This window comes from Ambystoma mexicanum, chromosome 1p (assembly GCF_040938575.1).
Source record: "Ambystoma mexicanum isolate Mex_15411 chromosome 1p, UKY_AmexF1_1, whole genome shotgun sequence".
Classification (NCBI taxonomy): domain Eukaryota; kingdom Metazoa; phylum Chordata; class Amphibia; order Caudata; family Ambystomatidae; genus Ambystoma; species Ambystoma mexicanum.
This window is the reverse complement of record NC_090921.1, coordinates 196946282-196968445: the sequence shown is the minus strand read 5'-3', so window position 1 is coordinate 196968445 and position 22164 is coordinate 196946282. Positions and strand designations below refer to the sequence as shown.

Below are 22164 nucleotides of genomic sequence, written 5' to 3'. Positions count from 1 at the left end.
CAATCAATATCATGTTCCTTTTGTCTTCTTTTTTGCTCTGTTTCTTCATCTAATTCCCTTTGCTTTCTCACAGTTGCCGTCTAACCCTGTCTTCTTCTTGTCTTTTCTCTTCCCTTCTTTCATTCGTTCTATGCTCTTCTTCTTCCCATTGTCTTTCTATTCTCTTATCGCATAATTTCTGCGCTTCTTCCTCTTCTCTCTTCTTTTCTTGCCTATCTCATTCTTCAATTGCTCGCTACCTATTGTCATCCTTCCTTTGCTCCTCTGCCCTTTCTTCCTTTCTTTGCTGTTCTTCCTGATAGATCTGTTCGCATCTCTGTTTATTCTTTCTCTTTTGCTCATCTTCTTTCAGTCTTTTCTCTCATTCCCTGTCCTTCTATCCTGTTTGTCTTGATCTTCCCTTTGCCTAACCTCCTCAATACTTTCCCCATCGAGCTTGAACAATATCTGTCCACCCATCCATTTGTTCTGTACGAGTGTTACCTCGTCAGTTTTATCCTTTTCCCCTTTCCATCTCTTAATCTCTCCTTCTATTTATGTTAATATATTTGGGTGTTCACTCTTCTCCTCATTGTCCTGTAAGATCTTAAAGATCTCCTCATTTCATTTAGTCTCTTCTGGACTATCGTCACTTCTGTAAGCAGATGGTTTATATATCAGATTACTATATCCTGTTGCTGCTTTTAGTTCATTTAACAGATACAATTTTACATCTTCTGTATTATCGCTGTTTACTTCAGGTGAGGTAAGGGGAGCAGAAGGCTCAACACCTTCCTCCCTACACTGATTAAGTATCCAATCCTCCTGGTATATTTTCCAGAGCTCTAATATAGCTAGCCTCTTCTCCAATTTCTTCCCTGTGTGTGCAGCGTGCAAGTATGTGGTCATGTGTTGCAAAAGCTCTTTTGACAGCGATCCTCCTTGTGGCCATGGCATGGACATCTTGTCTGCTATTCCCTTTACCCACTCACACTATACTGTTTAAGTTTAGGCATGTGTTTTGGCAGCATCTTGCACAGATGCATCAGTGGAGTAACATCCCCCATTGTGACAATAGTTACACAGATGCGTTTCAGAAAAACTACAAATATGAGTGCACTCCAAACTCTGCCGCTCAAAGCCTCTACTTCTCAATTATCTCAATCTACCTTTTCAGTCGGCGCTGACAATGACTACAAATTAGAATACAACTTTTTATCTCTTTTTTAACCTCACAGGTTACTCTTGTCGCTCTTAGACACCTCTTTTCAATTTACAAAATACACAAACAGACCGACTAATCTATTTTTCACATATACACCATGGTACTCTTTTTTTCTCCTAGCCCCTAAAATACCCCGATTGGAGTTTGAGTCATTCCCTATCATAAACCTGTTTCTGTGCCGCCTATTTACCCCCTTGGGGTTTTAAAATTACTCCTTCTAGAGCTGCCGTGAGGTAGGAAGCTGGGCTCAATAAAACGCTTCTCGTGTACACGCTCTTCGTGATATTCTAAACAACGCCCTTGTTCATTTTCTTCATTAGCACAATCCCATTCCCTTATTTTACCAGTCCCATCAATCTACTCACCATTCGCTCTTCCACTAAGGACCTTCGGTATCATCCCCCTACTCCATTCGACCACCGTCACCTTCAGGCCGCTAAGGACCTGTGGAAACCAGGAGGCATTTAATAAAAGAGGTACCCGTCCCACCTGTATCGATCTCCTTGTAAGTTTTCTATATCAGCCCCTCTCCACAGGAAACTGATCTTCTGGCTAGATGGCAGAGGGTGTCAGTTCATCCGAAACATTAGAAACCTACTGGTCGATGGGTCTGAACCATCCTCCCTCTGCACGTGAATCCGTAGGCCCTTTAAGCAAGGTAGCGCAATAGGGATGGATGGGGATGCAGATTTTACTCTTCCACCAATAATAAGACTGACTCAGGAAGTGGGCAAAAAAATTACTGTTTTAATTGCAATTGTCATAAAATAGGGAGTACAATGGAAATCAACAGACGTTTGCTCAAATCTCGAGAACTCTCAAAGCATGTACATTCATATAGTATAAATTCATCATCGCTGATGTCATACCACGTTGAAAAATAAGGAAACCTACTTGAGGCTGTGATAGGCTTAAGGGGAACATCTAAGTATACTTTCTATGAGGGACAGCTTTGTGATTGGGTCTCTAAGGCAAGGTGGACGCTATGCCCACTCCGAGTGCAAGTCGTCTTCGCTGTCACACATTTAATTGGTTTTCAAACTATAGGGTTCTTAGCTATGTGGCCCTCTATGATTGGTTGGCACGCTTCTACCCTTGTGGGTTGGACTTGACCATACATCTCCACCCAATTAGCCTATCTTCCATCATCACTCCTGCTGTCTGCCATTCAAATTGTCTTTGAAGTTGGCTATGTAAAGTATCAATGTGCCTGAGAATAGAAGGGAGTGTGAGCATGGTCTTATCTTCAAGTCTTGGTGTAGCTTGCCCAAAGTCTATTTTCATCTTGACCTTGTGACAGGAGACCGTGTTTGAGCTCTTCCTTTCGTATGTAACACTATTAAATGAATAAAACCTGGCAATTCTAGTGTTTTTCCATTAAACCTCAACAGGAGTTTTCCTCGCTTCTCACGTTCATTGTATCTTCTCGAATAGATAGCCAGTTTCTTGGCTGCCCCAATCCTTGACAACCTTTCTCGAATCTTCCCTCATCGTCAGCTGTTTTCTTCTACTGCGCCACACTTTCAGTCCTTCTGTTCATGTGGTCCTAGTTTGCTAAAACATGACGTGGAACGTCCAGATGATATATACATATATATTGGTGTCACCGCCTGCAGTCTATTCACTACATATAGCCAGCCTTTTGATTACTTAGTCTACTTGCGTTTCAGCATCTGTACAATTATAAAACGACTTTCATTTTCTTCAGCGCTTTCTACATGTACAATTGGCATTTCACACATAAATGTTGCTCAATTCTCCACCATCAGATTCTATAAAGTATATAGACTCCCTTCTTTAGCATCTCTTTTGGGCACCTCATTTCTGCTTCATGTGGCGTAACCAGTCTTCTCTGTCATTCATCTTCACACTTCTTCCGGAACCTCCTTCAAGAGATTGTCATTTCTCTGCGGGTACATCATATAGGGCTTTCTTAATGGATACCTTAATGGATACCTTGCCTCGAGGATTCTTCGTGGTATAGGGACCATTATTGGCATTATGCATATCGCAATTTCCGGTTTGCAACATATAGGAAGATTGTTGGCGGGACTTCCGGTAGTGGCATTCCATCATCAACGTTCGAAGTTTAAAGAGGGCCGCGGAAAGGGAATGGCGGAAGTTCCCATCTCCCCTTATGTTGCTCTCCTATAAGCAATCCATAAAGAGTCTTAAGATAGCTATCATAGAAGCAAAGACCACAAGTTTCAATAACAGAATCACACAGGCCAAATCCAGTTGAAGGGAGTTCTTTATGATTTTGAAAGAATTTGAAGGCAAAGTCCCCATGAACCCAGATCCTTATAAAGATGCTGCTAGGTGCCAAAGAATTCACAATGAATATGCCTCAAATATCACGAGGCACCAGCAAGCCATTCTAGAGAATCACTCCCATTATGGTCTCCTGTCCTCCACCGACAAGCGCAACCTCTCTGGCTATGTCTCACTCAGAGTTCAAATTTAGCCAACCCACCACATGCTTGGCCGATAGTTGGCCCTCCAGTATCTTTATAGCAGGCCTAGATACTCTGGCCCCATGGGAAATGAGACTAGTTAACCTTTCCTTTTCCAAAGGCCATATCTCTCTTCCTCTAAAGCAGTGGTCTTCAAACTTTTTTGGCCTGGGCCCCCCTGAGCAAAGTTTGGGTAAGCCGGGCCCCCCCAAAAGTGCCAGATGGGCAGTAGGTAGAAATCGCTATGAACCTTTGCGTGCCGTCACCGCACCCTACTCCCAGTACAGACCCTGGGCTCTCCCCATCCTACTCTCACTACTATCTCAGTGCTGTAGCCCATCCTGCTCGCACCACAGTCCCATAACACAAGCATACATACATCCATACACATTTAAATAACAAATAAATCGTCATAAATGTACCTTGAGTGATTGCTAAAATGCTCCGCTCCAGGTTTCTCTGCCCGTATGTGCAAGGAGGCGCAGGAGCTCCCCTCGCACATACATACATGCAGTGCCCCAGCCAGCATTTCCAATGAGCTATGCAAGGCTGGCAAAGCAAAACACCACCAGCGTTGCATGGCTCAGTGATCATGTGCGGCTGGGGAAATGAACTGTCAAAGGCAAACAGAGTTTCCCTTTGACAGTTCAGCCAGCCCAGGAGCACTCCTTCAGCTGGAAAAAGCAGCTGAGGGAGTGCTCAGTGTTTCACTAGGCTGGCTCTTCGGCTCCTCCATAATGCGTGAGTTGGCCAGTGGCTGGACGCCCCCTCATCCATTATGGATGAGCCAGCAGGCTTGGACTGGCCTATAGGGCAATAGGGCGATGACCGTACCAAAAATGCAAAATGCTAGTGTAGGCCAGTAAAAATGGGCCACTTTTTTTTAGCCAATGTGGGCCAGTTTGAGGAGTTACTTCACTATGCAGCTAATAGTTTTGACCATTGTTGCTGAATAAATATTCTTTAAATATCACCATTTGTTTACATTTGAACAAAAAACAACCCCTTGGGTACTATTCAAACAGCCTGTGACTAAACACTGAATATCCATTTGCAATTGCTGGCCATTTTTTCATTGGTGCCTAAGACCGTCTGACCATGTGAGCTGCCCCTTCCCATTAGCTCCAATCTAAAGAAAAAAAAAAAAAAGAAAAAAAAGTTGTTTTTTTTTACATTTCATACTGGGCTGTGTTGCCCCCCCCCTGGGATGTGGCCGCGCCCCTCTGGGGGGGCGCGCCCCACAGTTTGAAGACCTCTGCTCTAAAGGATGCCTGGATCACGCCACTGTTAAAGAAGAGTCATATCGACCCACTCACTGCCAAGAATGATCTCCCTGTAACAAATGTCTTAGAACATGGGGCATATTTTCAATTTCAGGAATACATTGTGAAAATAAAAACATATTGGGCCCACAGCAATCTGGCTTCAATGCCAGACACGGCACTGAGATGGCCGTGCTGGATCTCAAGTCCAATCTAATTGGTATTGTGAATAAAGGCCACCCAGCACTTCTGATGCTGCTGGATCTCTAAGACGCCTTTGACCTGGTCGACCACTCAATGTTGGTGGTTAGGCTGAAGGACTGGGCTACATGTTCCAGCCTAGCAGCACAGTGGGTTGCATCCTTCCTTTGGTCTCGTAATGCATGAGTGGCCGTTGATGATGCCAGCTCCTCTCCACCTGCCCTCACCTCTGGTGTCCCCCATGGCTCTCGCATTTCTCCCATTCTTTTCAACATTTACATCATGCCACTCTTGATGCTCCTCGATGACTTGGTTGTCCAATACACTAACTATGCTGATGATACCTATGTCGTCCTGGAGCTTTCAGGTTCGTACACACAGGACGCCGTGGCCATCATTTCCATCTACAATACCATCCAGGCCTGGATGTCACTGAATTCCCTTGAGTTGAACACAGACAAGACTGAGCTCTTGATTGTTGATTCAGGACACAAGGTAAAAAATCTGGCCTCTAACTACCAAAGCTTTACAATCGCCAATTACAAAATCACAGGAGCTAAGAGTGTGTGGACACTGGGCGTTGTGCTCGATGCAGAGCTCACAATGAAATACCAGGTTGCACGCACTCGGGCTTCTTGTGGTTATTTTACCAAACTGCTCAATCACATTCGCCGATTTATCTTCCTCAGCAATAGATCCTTTCTGGCCTCGGCCATGATAATCTCTCGTCTGGACTATTGTAACAGTCTGCTGCTTACCACCTCTAAGGCCAACATTATGTCCCTGCAAGTTATCCAGAATAGGCCAGTGCGTGTGATTCATGGCCTTACCACTCGCAATCATATTTCCACTGTGAGAAGGAACCTTCACTGGCTGCTGGTCATACAGCGCATTACCCACAAGCTGTTAACCATCACTCTTAAATGCAAGTACCTTAAGGCACCCTCATACCTCTCTGACTGCCTTGGGGCCAATAAACCCTCCCACACTCTGCCGATCACATGATCAATCGCTGCTCCTACAGCCTCGGTTCCAGTTGGGGAATTCAGTTGCACCAGCTTTGACATTATGGTCCCTGGGGCCTGGAAAGCCCTCCTGCCTGACTTGTGAAAGATCAAGGCCCTTCAAGTATTAAACAAAAAGACCAAGACTCATCTCTTCAATCTTGCACCAGGATAGTCGCTTATCTTCCCAGATCTGACCCCCCCATCGACCTGTCCTCTGACCCTTTATCTATGTCTCTTATGTTTTATTTGTGCGCCCTTTGGCCAGCGGGCGTGTGGCACGTTAGAAGAATTTAAATAAATAAATAAATGCATACATACATATAAAGGCCGTCTGAGGGGCTGCATAATCACAGACACTTAGTGCTGTACTTGATTTTTAAGTGGGTTTGTGGGCAGCACTGTTCTGAATGCCATGATCACTTATTGGAACTACTTATTGGAAAGTAGTTGGGAAATACACATCAGGAAGGTCTTTATTGCACATCCCAGCTTCTGATTTTGTAACCCTCGAATTAGCTGACCGGAAGGCTCGATTTCCCTGTGCTCGACTTTTATTTCTGAATTGTTGCAGCTTGGGAAGTTGCAATAATGGTAAAGGTCAAATGAATAGATTGGACTCAAATAAAAACACTGAATTATGTCATAGACGTTTGGGGGATTCACTGTAGGCTGTGAACTACAGTATAAATGCCCTCTTCACCAACTTAACTACTGCTCACGTCCCCTTCTAGGAAAACTGGCAAAGCCGTACACTTGTAATCCCACAACATGTCAATGTTCAGTCCCCGCAGATAATGAATGTTCTTTTCCTTATATTTTTGCCAACTATGCCAATGGGCCTCATTCCGACCCCGGCAGTAGAGTGATAACGGCGCCAGTAATGCTGCCGGCGCTGATGTCGCTCTACCGCCACATTACGAGTTCTGCTCGCAGGGCCGATCTTCACGCCTGGTCAGACAAGACATGCAGAGCGGCACCAGCTAGCAGAACAGGATGGTAGCAACGGTCCTGTTATGAATGGGTCCGTTGTTACCATGCTCCCATTCCCTTTGAGCCCTATGGGGGCTCAAATGGGAATGGGGACGTACCGGGTCAGGGTCCTGCGAATGGGAATTACCAGGCACGCAAATGTCGGAATGGCACGTTATTCCCATTTTGTGGGTCCCGGACCGGAGTTTCGGGGTAGCCATGCCAATAAAAACGGCATAGCTACCTCCAAACTCGTAATGAGGCCCAATGTGTTAAAACAACTACATCATATGTCAAGCAATATGGAATAGTGTTTAGCCTTTTGTTTTTTAAATGATCAGTCCACCAATGCAAAATAGTTACTAGTTTTGCATATTTGCGGCCTGTCTGTGTCATGTTTTCCTTCTTCTTACCTGAGCTAAGTAAGATAACTCAGCTTAGGAGTGGCATTCGGACCACAACATGGCAGCGGCTAGGAAGAAATGTCAATGGGCCTCATTACACGGACAGCGGTAACCATGGCGCTATTAGCGCCATGGTTGCCGCCGGTATTTTACCGATTCCGCCTTGGTGAATGGGGGAATTACCGCCCCACTCCAAGGTTGGCGGGGCGGTAATTCCCCATTCACCAAGGCCCTTCCCGATTCCCATTTGAGCCCCCATAGGGCTCAATGGGAATGGGGAAGGAGAAAATAACGGTACTGCTATCAGCGGTACCGTTATTTGCCCTGAAGTCCCTCAGCGGGTCCCTTCCTTAACGTGTGGTCTGGCCACACGTAGTTTGGTGCTAAGGGATTACCGGCACCGATGCCCTTACCGGTGCCGGTAATTCCTTAGCGCCATCCGTGTAATGAGGCCCAAGGTGTTTGTTTCCTAAGCGGGAACGCTAACATTGGACTGCACTGCATCCCTGTGTAATGCGAACCATATGCAACAGTATGGTACTAAAGATTTTAGGCAGGACCCCTGCACATGTGCTGGCACCCGCCATCATGGTGGACGGATCACAGGACCAACCCAAGTGCACGTGTGGTGACTCCGCGAGATTTAAACTAGACGAGTTTCAGCTTTGGGACAACAGAATATGCCATGGACGCTCCCACTCGGTGGTACAAGTTAGAGACTCACTACCTGGAGGCTGTTGTGACTCCTCCTGTGGTGCGCATGACTCTTGTCTGAACAGGGTCAAAGGGCTGCAAACGGACCTCTCCTACATACCTCCGGGGGCTCTCACTTGAAAGATCATGGGCTTTCATCGAGACTTCCAGAGTCACCAGGTCATGAGCTCTTACAATCATTACTATGTAGTGAGACCAGCGAGCCAGCTTGAGTAGTAGGATTTTTGGAAGAGCCATGAAATCTGGTGGGACATTGGGTGAAGGCCCTGGTTTTATAATGCAACATGCATGTGCTCGAGCCAGCAGGATGAACCAATCCTCGCTCACTGCAGGTCATCATTCTATGTAAAGTTAAAAGGCATTTTCCCAACTCACATGGTTTACACCTAACCAATCACAACTGCATATCTATTCCAGCTAAATGATGAGCCTTTCAATCCAATCAGAAACGAGGAAGGTGCTGTGTCTGATCACTTCAAATAGAAGTGTTTCGAAGACAGAGGGGGTTTATTACTGAATCCCTGGTTATTACTGAATCCCTGCAATGATACTCATACCTTCATTCGTTTTACTGATAAAGTATTAAAAACAGATGAGTGCCACCTTCTTCTCCAGAGCAGCCTTAATGAAGGGTTGCTAAATAATGTTGAAAAAGGACAGGTGGGTCTTTTACAAACCCTCTTTTTAATTGCAGAAATGTTAACAGTTTGAGTCCATAATAGCGGCGGGTTGTCACAGGACAGACACAGGGACTCATCATGAGTTGGGCATTATCCTGGCTGGGATACCGCACATCTTTATTTGCGTTAGTGCCCACCCGTCCAGTGGTAATAGCGCCGGATCACGGGTTGGGGACTAACCATTACTCCCCATTGGGTCCACTGGACCTGATGAGGAATTTTCAGGGCAATTACCATGTGGCCGGTGGTAATTGAGCCGAAAAGGGTCATTTTTATGGCGTGTTTTACCCCAGCTCTGAGCTGGAGTAAACACGCCAAACTTGAGATTGGGCAGACCCTTAAATGCACCGGCAGTACCGTTTCCGCCGCTTTTAAGGGCTACCGCCCAACTCGTGATCAGGGCGACGGTGTCATAAATAAATCAATGATAACTTCTGTAATTTTTCGAACATATTGTAAAATGGAAACGATTCGATAGTAATATATGTGTTTAAGTCTAGAAAAAGCTCCAGTGCAGACATGAAACTTGTGTAGATCTGTCTACCAGACTGGCAGCTGTGCGGCGGAATGGTGTATTTTCCAGTTGCAAGCAGTGCAATGGCTGGAGCTGGTAGGCTCTGGACCCAGTGTCATAATGATTCTGAAGATACAATGCTGTAATTGTTCCAACAGATTGTACAATGGAAATGATGAAATATATGTTTGTAAGTCTTGTGCCAGTACAGCAAAGAATCATCTGTAGGTCTGCCTATTTATTAAGCATAACCCTCCTAAAACTTAATTTTATTAGTGATCAGCGTGTAAGACAAAGAGGCTCATACTTATGGAGCTCTGCGGCGGCTCTGGAACAGTCTATGAACATAAATCAGCACCATTTATCTGCAGGCCCTTGGACGTTTGATAATCCATAGAGTTCCTGAGCGGTTTTAGCTTTCCATGCATTGGGTTCAGAGCTACTCAATAGAACTTCACATTTTCAGCCTGCCCCTAGGGGGAGGAGAGGCACTTAGGTGTTCACAGAGTTTAGAGCTACTCAATAGAACTTCACATTTTCAGGCTGCCCCTAGGGGGAGGAGAGGCACTTAGGTGTTCACAGTGTTTAGAGCTACTCAATAGAACTTCACATGTTAAGTCTGCCCCTAGGGGAAGGAGAGGCACTTAGGATTTCACTGGGGTCAGAGCTACTCCATAGAACTTCACATTTTAAGCCTGACCGTGAGGGAGGTAGTGGCACTTAGGATTTCACTGGGTTCAAGATACTCATAGAACTTCACATTTTAAGCCTGGCCGTGAGGGAGTTAGTGGCACTTAGGATTTCACTGGGTTCAGAGCTACTCCATAGGACTTCACATTTTAAGCCTGACCGTGAGGGAGGTAGTGGCACTTAGGATTTCACTGGGTTCAGAGCTACTCAATAGAACTTCTCATTTTAAGCCTGACCGTGAGGGAGGTAGTGGCACTTAGGATTTCACTGTGTTCAGAGCTACTCAATAGAACTTCACACTTTTGGCCTGGCCTTTAGAGCAGCAGTGGCACTTAGGATTTCAAAGTGTTCAGAGCTACTCAATAGAACTTCACACTTTTGGCCTGGCCGTGAGAGCAATAGTGGCACTTAGGATTTCACAGTGTTCAGAGCTACTCAATAGAACTTCACACTTTTGGCCTGGCTGTGAGAGCGGTAGTGGCACTTAGGATTTCACAGTGTTCAGAGCTACTCAATAGAACTGCACATTTTTGGCCTGGCCGTGAGAGTGGTAGCGGCACTTAGGATTTCACAGTGTTCAGAGCTACTCAATAGGAGTTCCCTATCTGGTTCTTACGTCACTGTTCAGGCAGTGGGTGGGTTTCCTAACTGTGGCGCCTGCATTCTGTTTCATGAAATAATTTCCACAGAGCTCATAAGGTGCTCTACCTTTTCTTTTCGCCATCTTCAAACACCACTCCTACTGCTGCCTCACACCTTTCAGAAGTGAAGGGACACGTTGTGCACAAACCTGTGAACCGTTTTAATCTTAGGAATGATGTATCTGAAAGGCAGCAATCTACCCCAGGGCAATCATAAAAGAAGTGAATCTCCGCCCTTCATGGGTGATGAAGAACTTCGTGATGGGTGCGGTCATGATGATCAGGGCATATACCACTTGCATGGTGTTACTAAACGTAAAATGTACCTACTCCTTGTGCCTGAAATAAAAGTTAATTCTGAATATCTCAGATGAGTGTGTACAAACCTTGTCTTTGAATAACTTTGTGAACTTAACAAGTGAGTTGGATTTAAGCCTTTAGTTCACAAAACATTTGGGCACGCACTAATGATATGATATGTGACTTATAACTGCTTATTACCCAGAGGTTTCTAAGCATGGACCGGGGGATCGAACCTGCGGTGCTCCGTGTTGTTTAGCCTCCTAGGCGAGCACGTTGCCCCTGAGCTATCCTCCCGAGAAAATAGTTAATTAGTCACAAAATTCAGGTCAGATGAGACGTACTGCACAACCCCATGTCATAGCATACTAGTGGCTACATTAATTAGAGAGGAGCAGCAATACCGGTGTGTTGGTGGTGGGGAGACGACTGTCTACCCCTCCATATTTACTTTCCTTGAAAACATATATTTCCCAGAATAATATATTCCTGCGCGTGTGATACACATTTACAACATTTAAACTCACCCGTTGGTTAAGTACAGAAAGGCAGAATCTCATTGGCTTCAAAAAGATGCCCTTTTTTTTTACCCCATTTGTGAATTAGCTCAAATCAGGGGATGTTTTGTTAATCTTAAATGGCCCCACGTATTAAACAAATGGAATGGCCTTTAATATACGAAACAATTATATTGTCCAGAATATGCACAAGGGTGTATGCATTGCATGTCAGGGTCATTCATTACCCTGTCCTGCTTTTCAGTGAGTGCCAATGGAATGAACTACTATATCTCCTGCATTCCTTTGTATCATGCATGAATATGATATGATATGATCGTTTATTTATCTAGAGCCTATACACAATGTGTTTCAAAGTGCTTCAAGGCAAGGGAGGGAACAAGGGAAAAAATAACAACATTCCTACAGGCCATAAACAGTAAGGATGTGAAATTAACTATTGTACTCGGCAAGAGCCAAGACATAGATAAGGAAGGGAGGGGGAGAGTGGGAAGGAAATGGAAACAGACAGGCGACTACCGTACTAGGCCTGACAACATTTCTGGTAGAGCCGGAGAAAAACAAAAGGTGAGGGAGAGGGGTGCAGAAAGGGAGGGGAGGAACAAAACAAGCGACTATCATACTAGGCCTGACAACATTTCAGATAGTGCTGGACGGGTGGTGGGGAGGAAAAAAACAGTAATGGGAGGGTGTAGGAAACAGACGAGGTTGCTATCATAGGTCCAGGGACAATTCTGATAGAGTAAGTGCATAGAAGCAAGTAAGGGGAGCAGAAGATGGGAACAGCATGATTCAGGGCCACCGTGAGTACAAGATGCAAAGGAAGTCCAGCATGAGAGTTGAGAAAGAGTGACGCACCTTGAATGAATGAAGGCCATAAAAGTCAAATCCAGCATGGGCCACAAGACAGTGATGGTGAAGGAAGGTACCAGGTGGGCGGGGCTTGCTAAGTGGTGAAAAAGAGCAGCAGGCAGGAAGGTACCAGGTGGACGGGGTTTAAGCCAGGTGACCTAGATCCACTTGCACCTGCTCCCCATCTGCAAAGGAAAAGAAGCTGGAGGGCTCCTTAAGTAGGGAAACAGAGTGGCAAGCAGGAAGGCAACAGGTGGGCGTGGCTTGCTAAGTGGTGAAAAAGTGTGGGAATCAGGAAGGCACCAGGTGGGCAGGGCTTGCTAAGTGGTGAAAAAGAGCGGGAAGCAGGAAGGCGCCAGGTAGGTGGGGCTTGCTAAGTGGTGAAAAAGAGCAGGAAGCAGGAAGGCACCAGGAAGGGAGGGCTTGTTAAGCGGTGAAAAAGAGCGGGAAGCAGGAAGGCACCAGGTGTGCGGGGCTTGCTAAGTGGTGAAAAAGAGCAGCAGGTAGGAAGGCACCAGGTGGGCGGGGCTTAGGCCAGGTGACCTAGATCCACTTGCACCTGCTTCCCATCTGCAAAGGAAAAGAAGCTGGAGGGCTCCTTATGTAGGGAAACAGAGTGGCAAGCAGGAAGGCACCAGGTGGGCGTGGCTTGCTAAGTGGTGAAAAAGTGCGGGAATCAGGAAGGCACCAGGTGGGCAGGGCTTGCTAAGTGGTGAAAAAGAGCGGGAAGCAGGAAGGCGCCAGGTGGGTGGGGCTTGCTAAGTGGTGAAAAAGAGCAGGAAGCAGGAAGGCACCAGGAAGGCAGGGCTTGCTAAGTGGTGAAAAAGAGCGGGAAGCAGGAAGGCACCAGGGGTGCGGGGCTTGCTAAGTGGTGAAAAAGAGCGGCAGGTAGGAAAGCACCAGGTGGGCGGGGCTTAGGCCAGGTGACCTAGATCCACTTGCACCTGCTCCCCATTTGCATGGAATTGCATGTTTTTTTTTTTTTCATGCCAGTGGTCCCAGCTAGAACATATTTTGTGCAGTTGTGTAGCCCCCTGAAATTCGCATGTCACCTTTGAGAATAATGTGAACTGGGCATTTCTAAAACTAACACTAATACAAACAAGTCCATCTTCAGCACTTTCTTTATTTGGGCTATCTTATAATTTACATGTCCCACGGTGTTTTAAGTCTTGATATGTCTTTGCTGTAAAACCAAACACCTGTAACTGTATTTAGTCATAGGAGTCGAGTTACGGGTGTATTAACTGTACAGTATTCATTGTTTATAGATATGATTCTATGTGCCAAAAATAGATTGGTTAATACAATTGACACTTGTTTCGCTCACTCCTGCACATTTTCAAGGCTTCAAGTTTGTGTTTGGGGCCTTTCAGCAAGACGTGTCTTGTTCTCAGTAACTCATGACAGAAAAGGAATGCCACAAACAAAGAAAACAAAAATATAGACCTTTGTTTAACAAAGACTATTGTACTTTCCAAAGACACTTTACATTAGACACAACATTCCATTTCTACTGTTTGTGAGTCTACAATTAAGTCCTTATAATCAAGTGGGACCAGACGGGGGTGCTTAAAATACTCCCTTCAGTATCGCTTCCGATCTCACCCTTTCAGCCAAGTGGGCATTTAAACTCCACCACCAGTATAACATCAAGTTTCCTATCAACAACCCATTGTCGTCTTCAGATCATGCTGGATTGTACCCATGAGCACAGATCAGTAACCTAGCACAAGTAACACTGACTGGCCCCGAGCGTATTCTCCCCCATCTCGTGTTCAGTCATAAACAAATCAGTAGTGGAACAAGCATGTGAGGAATGGCTTAATAAACGTTTGGTAAAATAAAGAAAACTACGGGACCTATAGGTGACATGATGTCATAAAGGCTGGGTGATCAGGCGTTGGTTCAAATAGGGTTCAAGTCTCCTTTATTGATTTATTAAAACAATATGCTCTCACGGTGTATACAAAAATGTGACTATTTTTGCACATTTAATAAAAATTGTTTACATATAAAAGTTATAGGTGTTGAGTTTTACAACAAAGAAACATAACAAATTAAAGCACTTTTGTATTTAACCTCGGTTCGTAACCAATTTTAGAATGAACATGCTGTAAATATGTATATGTGCAGGTATACATTAATTCAGGAAGTGTAGTTTTATGAACAAACGCTACCTATAATTTAAGATTTGGTTTAAGGATAGTTAATGAGAAAAATCCTCAGCAGTACACTGCTCTGTATTAATAAAATATTGAAACAACATGTTATCTGTCCATGTTACTGTCTCCAGGTACCGATTTCTGTCTGCAGTCCCAGCTGCCCCATTGGATTCAGGAAAGCTGCTATCAAGGGGAAGCCCACCTGCTGCTTCGAGTGTGTCCCATGTCCGCAGGGAGAGATTTCAAACCAAAGTGGTAAGTAGGTTAACAGCCCTGTCTTCCAATGAACAATACTGCAGATGCTGACCGGATGCTCACTGACTTTCTTTTTCAGATTCTGTTGCATGTATGAGGTGCCCATGGGACCAGTGGCCCAATGAGAAACAAGACCAATGCATATCGAAGACTCTGGAATTTCTATCCTATGAGCAGCCTTTGGGAACTACTTTAGCAGCCTCCAGCATTTTCTCTTGCATGATCCCTGTGGCCATCTTGGTCACCTTTGTTTACTACAAAAAAACTCCCATCGTGAGAGCAAACAACCGCTCCCTCAGCGACCTCCTGCTCTTGTCTCTTACACTGTGCTTTCTATCCTCACTGACTTTCATTGGATACCCCACACCAACAAAATGCCTTGTCCGTCAGGCTGCATTTGGCATTATATTTGCTCTGTGCATCTCTTGCATCCTGGCTAAAACCATCATGGTTGTCATCGCCTTCAATGCTACCAAACCTAATAGTAACCTAAGGAGATGGGTTGGACCCCAGTTATCATACATAGTTATCATTGTCTGTGTACTCATTCAGGTTGTACTTTGTATCTGTTGGTTGATTGTTTCTCCTCCTTTCTCAAAGTATAACACTGACACTCAGCCTGGAAAGATAATTGCTGAATGCAATGATGGATCCCCCATAGCATTCTGGTGCTTGCTGGGATATCTGGGCCTTCTGGCCTCTGTCAGTTTCTTGGTGGCCTTTCTAGCCAGAAAACTCCCAGATAGCTTCAATGAGGCCAAATATATCACCTTCAGCATGATCGCCTTCATCAGCGTATGGCTCTCATTTATTCCAGCTTATCTGAGCACCCGGGGCAAGTATATGGTGGCCATGGAGGTCTTTGCCATCTGGTCATCAAGTCTTGCCCTTGTTTGCTGTATATTTTTCCCCAAATGTTATGTTATAATGCTGAGACCTGACATGAACACAAAAGAGTATCTGATGGGCCGGGGAGAAAGTCAAAGCAAAAAAGTGAAACACATGTAGGTACTCGAATCAGTTACTTAGGACTTTGAGGTTACTGAGGATGTATTGGCTTATTAGTTCATGCAGTGTACTAAGTAGAACATACCTACTAGGAATTAGGAATTTGTGGAGAATGAGGGGCAGAGGGAATCATGAGGAAATATGAGGGTTACACTGCATTTAATATAATTATGCCCCTTCTACTATTCTCCTCCATCAACTGCATTCTTAATAAATGAGTCAGATCAATTAATGATATAATACCCAATGGCGTGACCCTCTGGAGGCCCACTCAGCACATGAAAAATCAGTGAACTTACTGTCGTGCAAGAACCCTAGTTCAAAATCATGCTCCAGATTGAAAAGAACAACATAATAAGAAAAATTGGAAGACTAAAAGCACCAACATCACCAAGCCTTAATGCTTTGATCAGTATAGTACTTACGAGTGACCCTGATACCTGGCTTAATATATAAAAAATCCTGTTTGCTAAGTTTATAAGATCTGGTAAAATTCCTCGATCCTAGCAAACAATGATTTTGATGCCTGTCTATAAAAAAGGGGACCATACAGAACCCAGAAACTATAGACTTTTGTCTATGTTCGACATCATGGGTAAGATGTTTGACTCATTTATTCTCTATGAACTTCAGAAATGATCCGAAACGTTGGGGTTATTAGACAGGTTACAAAAGGATTCAGAGCAGGGTCATATTCTGCCCATAATCTAAGGCTTATGTATTTATTTACGGAAAGAGCAAGAATACAAAACAACCCTGGATCGTCTGCATTCTTCGCCGACTTCCAATCAGCCATTGATTCAATTTGTAGAAAAACACTATAGCTGAAATTCGAAGCCTAAGGATGCCCTAATCATATATTGCATTTTTAAATTGTATTCAATGAGGTCAAGTTGGATGATAGAAGAACTTTGACATGCCCTATTGCAATAACAAAGGGGCCAGGCAGGGCTGTGTCTCTGCTCGTCAACTCATACTTGGCTGATATGCCAAAGAGTTTGCTTAAGGTGGCGGGTTGTCCCCCAAAGATAGAACCCCATCATTGCGTATGCCTATCAAACGCAGCTGACCTTGTAGTTTTTGACCACACTTTCTCTGGATTAGTAAGATCAGCCAGAGAGTTGCAGAAATATACTGAAGTAAATCACTTAATTATAAACAGGAATAAAACCCAGGTCATCCTGTTTGCTGGTGGGAAAATAAGGAGACCTAGACTATCAATTATGTGTGGCAAAATGGAATATGTCGACTGCGATCGATATCAGGAATGTAGAGGTGGAAGCTCAGTGGAATGCATTAGCTCCCACAGCAGAAAGGCATTACAGCTAATGGCACTTATAGCCATATTCACTGGGCAAACTGGAGGCTCCACCCTTGAGGGTACCATGCATCTATACAAGCAGTGCTTGAGTCCCACCAGCGTATATGAGTTGAAATGCCTCACTATTCTTGATACGACATAGTTTCAAACAATAGAAGGACGTATTTGGAAAAAAATATTGGGTCTCCCAGTTTGTAATTTATTAGAGATGCATCCATACACCATCATGATGTAGGTTAATTAGGAACTCGCCCCCCCCACTTTTCCAACATGAACACTTTCTCATGACAGATCACTGTGAGAGAAAATGGACTAACACCCGAGCCGTATACCTGAAATGTTCTGGTACAATGGTAAGGCAGAGTCAGGCAATTACTGATCATTACACACACCTGACTTCCATCACACTTCCCCACACAGGTAAAAGGCAGGGCATGGAAGCACACTCTGAGCAAGGCAAAGCACACAAGGAAGCAACAGTTCAAAGATATATTTATGTTTATATTTAAAATGTATAAGGCGCTACTAAGGCCCTACTGGGTGTCAAGGCGCTGACAGCGGACGAGATGGCAGGCTCAGATACTCAACCAATATCTTAGCATAGTGGAATATGGCATTTTAATACGGCAAGACCGAAGAGGGTTACAAAGAAGGAAGAGCACATTACCTTTTCAGAGAAAGACTGTTACTTTCATGAGCCTTCAGAAATAAGAAATGTAAGGCTTGGAATCAAAGCTGAAAAACCTACACTGTGTGTTGGAGGCACCTGGGGCTATCCCCCTTTGATAGCCAAGGAGGGGAGGACCGTTGGCCCCATGGTACTGTCCTTGGCTTCCACAACAAAGCAGCACCCATGAAGTCAGCTCAGCTGATAAATTGGGTAGACTTATAACAGATCAGTCTGTGTTGAAACCAAGGTTGCAAACAGCAACATTGTATAGCGAAAACTGAAGAGAACAGTGTGTGAAGCATATGTGACAAGCGATGCAAAAATAATTAAACAGCAGATGAGTGACTGAACCTTTGACGCCAAGACAGATACCATAAACAGAGTGGTCTGGCACCAAGTGGGTGCTCATTTGAAGGTCTCTGTTAGGTATCCAACTGAAAGGTGGTAATTGTAAAAAGTAATTTTGAAATCGAAGTGGTCCTGCAATGGTTCAAGTCAAACCCTGTGCACATTCGAAAGTCTTCGATACCTGATGCTAACTGAAATTGATCCGAACCTAGCTGAGGAAGACTAATTGTATTAAGAAGAGGATCTGAGCCCAGCTGAGAAGGATCCAAAGTGACAATCATTGTATTAAAGGGATCTCAGCCCAGAGTATTTGTAAGAGGAAAAGAACTTCTTGTTTGTTGTGCCGTATCAGGCTCTCTGTATGAAGAGACTTTGATAGGCAAAGAGACTTGGGCACAGAAGGCCCTGATGCTAATGATTAAACTGTATCCTCGTGCTAAAAAAGCCAGCGATTGTGCTATGCTCAAGTGTACCGCCTTGTCCCATGCCGAAAACGTTGCACAGGGAGGCCAATGGCCGAACATCCTGACATATCATTTTAGTGAGCACTTCTTTCTTTTTCATAAACCCTACCCCCACACTATTGTATTTAGAGGTAAGGACTGGCAATAGTTTTATTACTATAGGCCCTTTTATTTATTATACGATAGGACTGCATTATTATTTGATGGAAATAGCTTGCTCCCATCTGTAGATTTAGTATTAGATAGGTGTTTATCATACCCTTGTTGAAGTTTAATAAACACTGTTTAACTGTGGTCACTTGTGTCTGTGTTACTGTTGATACCATGCCTTCCTCACGGCAGTCTCAGAGTGGTCCTTCTAAATCAGTCAGTTTTATTTTTGATTAAAAAAATACATGTTCACTTAGGACCAAGCCATGTTTGACTTTCTTGCTATGTGTTCCTTGAAGAAGAGCTGTCTATCAATGTAGAATCCAATCGACTTGGCACAGGTAGCCAACCATGATGTGACACCTTGCAGTTCATAGCAGACAGCTAGGTCTTCGGTCTGAATGTCAGGGCATTCGGTGTTGTTGGTCAGCAGAAATAAATTGGTTTTGAGGGGTTGAGCTTTAATTAAGCACTGGACATCCACGAATGGATCAATGTAAGGCAGGACTTGAGCTTATGAATGTCTTCAGTGGAGGATGTCTTGAGGTAGAGCTGGAGGAGGGTTAACATTATTATTTTATTATTATTATTATTATTATTATTATTATTATTATTATTATGATGGTATTTATTGAGCGTGGATCTAGCTTCTAGAAGCAACAGAGCGCTTTACAGCAGTACAGATGCGTAACAACGCGCTTTTCAGAGGTAACAACAGAACAGATATACAGCGGGTGTAGGATACAGAGGGGCACAGAGGAGGGGTACAGATGTACACAATGGTGGGGAAGAGAGGGGCAGGCCGCGTCTAGCCAGTCAGATGACGCAGCGATGACATGATGGCCTAGGTGTTGAGGAGGCCATCTGTGTGGCCTTGAAGAATCAAAGTGGCTCCATATAAAGGGTGAATATCAAGAGGGAGAATAAATAGTCTTTATACAATTGTAATCCTTTGATTCACAATGTTGGTTAATGAGAGAGTCTCTGTGCTGAGTGTATGATTTGCAAAATAGCCAGAAGTTCTCCGGTTAATTTAACATCTTCTAGTCATTATAATTGATTATTTGTGAACATGAAGAGGTGTACTATTTGCCTATTTGAGGGCGTAAGACCATCGTGCTCCTAATAACTCCTCTCTTTTCTTCATGCTGTTTGCTATGTCAAAATAGGTTTCTCTACATTCTGATGAAATTACCTGGTAACATAATTCTTGTACATCTCTGGTCAAATGTTCCAATTCTCTTTAATAAGCCTTATATATGTCAGAGGTATAAGTTCCCCATTGTAAACAATGTCACCAGCTAATTTCTTCATAATATCATAATATATCTAGATGGTGTTTTGTATGCACCTCTAGCTTGGATAATATCAGTGAATAGCACTCTTGTAAAGTATAGTGAGTCTAATTTAGATATCTTAAACCAGTGTTTCATCACGATAAGTGAGATAGTGCTAACTGGCTGGGGCATTCCCAGATCCTAATGTATCTTTTCTATACAGATGGATCTTGGTGCTCCAATCATACACCCCATCTTCGAGGAGCATATAAGGCCATGGATTGCCAATTCAGCCATTTATTGAATTGGGTATTGTTTCTCCTGCACTCTAGAGAGTCTCTAAGACTGGCAAGTGTGCAGAGGGGTGGATTGGTTGGACAAAATATGAAGTCATTTGCCCAATGGTACAACAAGTCTGTTGTATTTTCCCAGAGAAACATTTACCCAGAGACTCAAACATTAAAGAAATAATGGTTTGTGTCCCTGGCATATGCAGACTGGTACGTGATAGCTGCAAGGACATGCTTTAACATGGAGGAGCTGCAGGCTTGAGAATAGCATGTGTTGCTAAATGTCTGGGTGCAAGGTATGGAGTATATTGTATCTAGTTTGTTGCTGTGAGAGGCAGATCTCGCTCTTCTAACTAACTGCTTGGGTTTGGTCATCTGCAATAGGATGCACATAGAATGTAACATGTTGTTGAAGTAGCCAATCAGGGTAGGCCAATTTCTGTTTTCATTAGTCTGTATTAGCAGCAGCCAATAGGATGTTTAGAATGTGCGCAAACCGTATGTCTAGAATGTATACAGATGCATTTGCATTTTGTTGCTTACACCTTTAAATACAATTGCCCAAAGTCGGCAGGTCATGGTTTTAATGTTTTCCAGTCCCACAGGACGGGTTGACTTCCCAGCCATCACTTTGCATATGCATGAAAACTGTGGTTTCTTGCAATTTGTTGGTTTCTTTATTGATTCCTGAAAATCGGTATGGGTTTACAGTGTGTCCAATGTTTTTAGTGATAATGAAAAATGTGGGTGTAACATTTTGAGGTGTAAGATTAAGGTGGATGAGGTAAAAAACAGATGTAATGTGTTTTTTTATAAGTGGAGTGTCATGGAGCGGATAAAATCAACAAGGTGTGGCCTTGTTACAGGTTAAATGACCTGTAACCAGTTAGTTTAAATATTATGGAAAATGCTACAGCCGTAAAGAGTACAATAGGTTGTGACACACAAGCAGGGCCTACAGGTAGAGAGCACATACATGCAACATACCCAGATAGGGTTACACAAAGTAGCATAGGCATGAACATAGGTAAAATTGGATGGTAGCAGACATGGGCAGGAAATAAACATATGGCAGCATGCAATACCCGAGACACAAAGAACATTAACCTGGCGGAGAGTGAAGCAGCGTACCATCATTTTAGACAGAACTGTGAAAGGCCTTTATTCTGAAATACTGAATCCTGACATTGAAACTGCTTTTTTTCGCACATTGCCACACAATATTCAGACAAATGTTTGTTTGTTTGTTTGTTTTATTATTTATAGTGGGTACCAGACCCGATAGTAACAGGGCGCAAAAAGATACAAGAATATTTTCAGCTTAGGTTACAATTCTGTACAGGTATATACAAAAAGGATAGAGTCAACAATTTCAGAAAGGTTGGGCGGTCAAAAAGAGGAGAGCAGTAGATATTATATACAGACAGAGGCCAACACTTGTAGCAGAATATTGTGGCAGACCTTAGGAAATATGTACAAGAAGGTAGGGTGAGCTATCAGGCAGTGAGTTATGAAGATGCAGCATTATATAGAGCCAATGATGGCACCTGTGTTTTAGCGATTGTTTTCTTTGATCCAGTTAATGATGTTGTGTCTGAATTGTAGGTATGTTTGGTCTATCTTGATGGTGGGGGGTAGGGAATTCCACAGCTGAGCAGCTTTGACAGGAAAGGTACATACTCCAGTTTTAGCAAGTTTAAACCTCGGACCGTCAAGGTGTTAGAGGTGGCCATTTTTGTTGGACGGTTGAAAGAATGTCTCTTAAATCTTTCTATCAGATAGCGTGGGGCAGCATTGTTTAAACACT

The 22164-nt window shown here is 43.8% G+C and overlaps 1 protein-coding gene across 1 annotated transcript in view; it reads left to right on the top strand.

Annotated features, from left to right (window-relative positions):
• Positions 1 to 22164, top strand: part of LOC138466089 (extracellular calcium-sensing receptor-like) — a 137993-nt gene that overhangs the window by 91564 nt on the left and 24265 nt on the right. The window contains exons 5-6 of the mRNA XM_069607227.1: positions 14706 to 14829; positions 14909 to 15833. Coding sequence (XP_069463328.1) covers positions 14706 to 14829; positions 14909 to 15833 — 1049 coding nt within the window. The remainder of the gene's footprint in view (positions 1 to 14705; positions 14830 to 14908; positions 15834 to 22164) is intronic.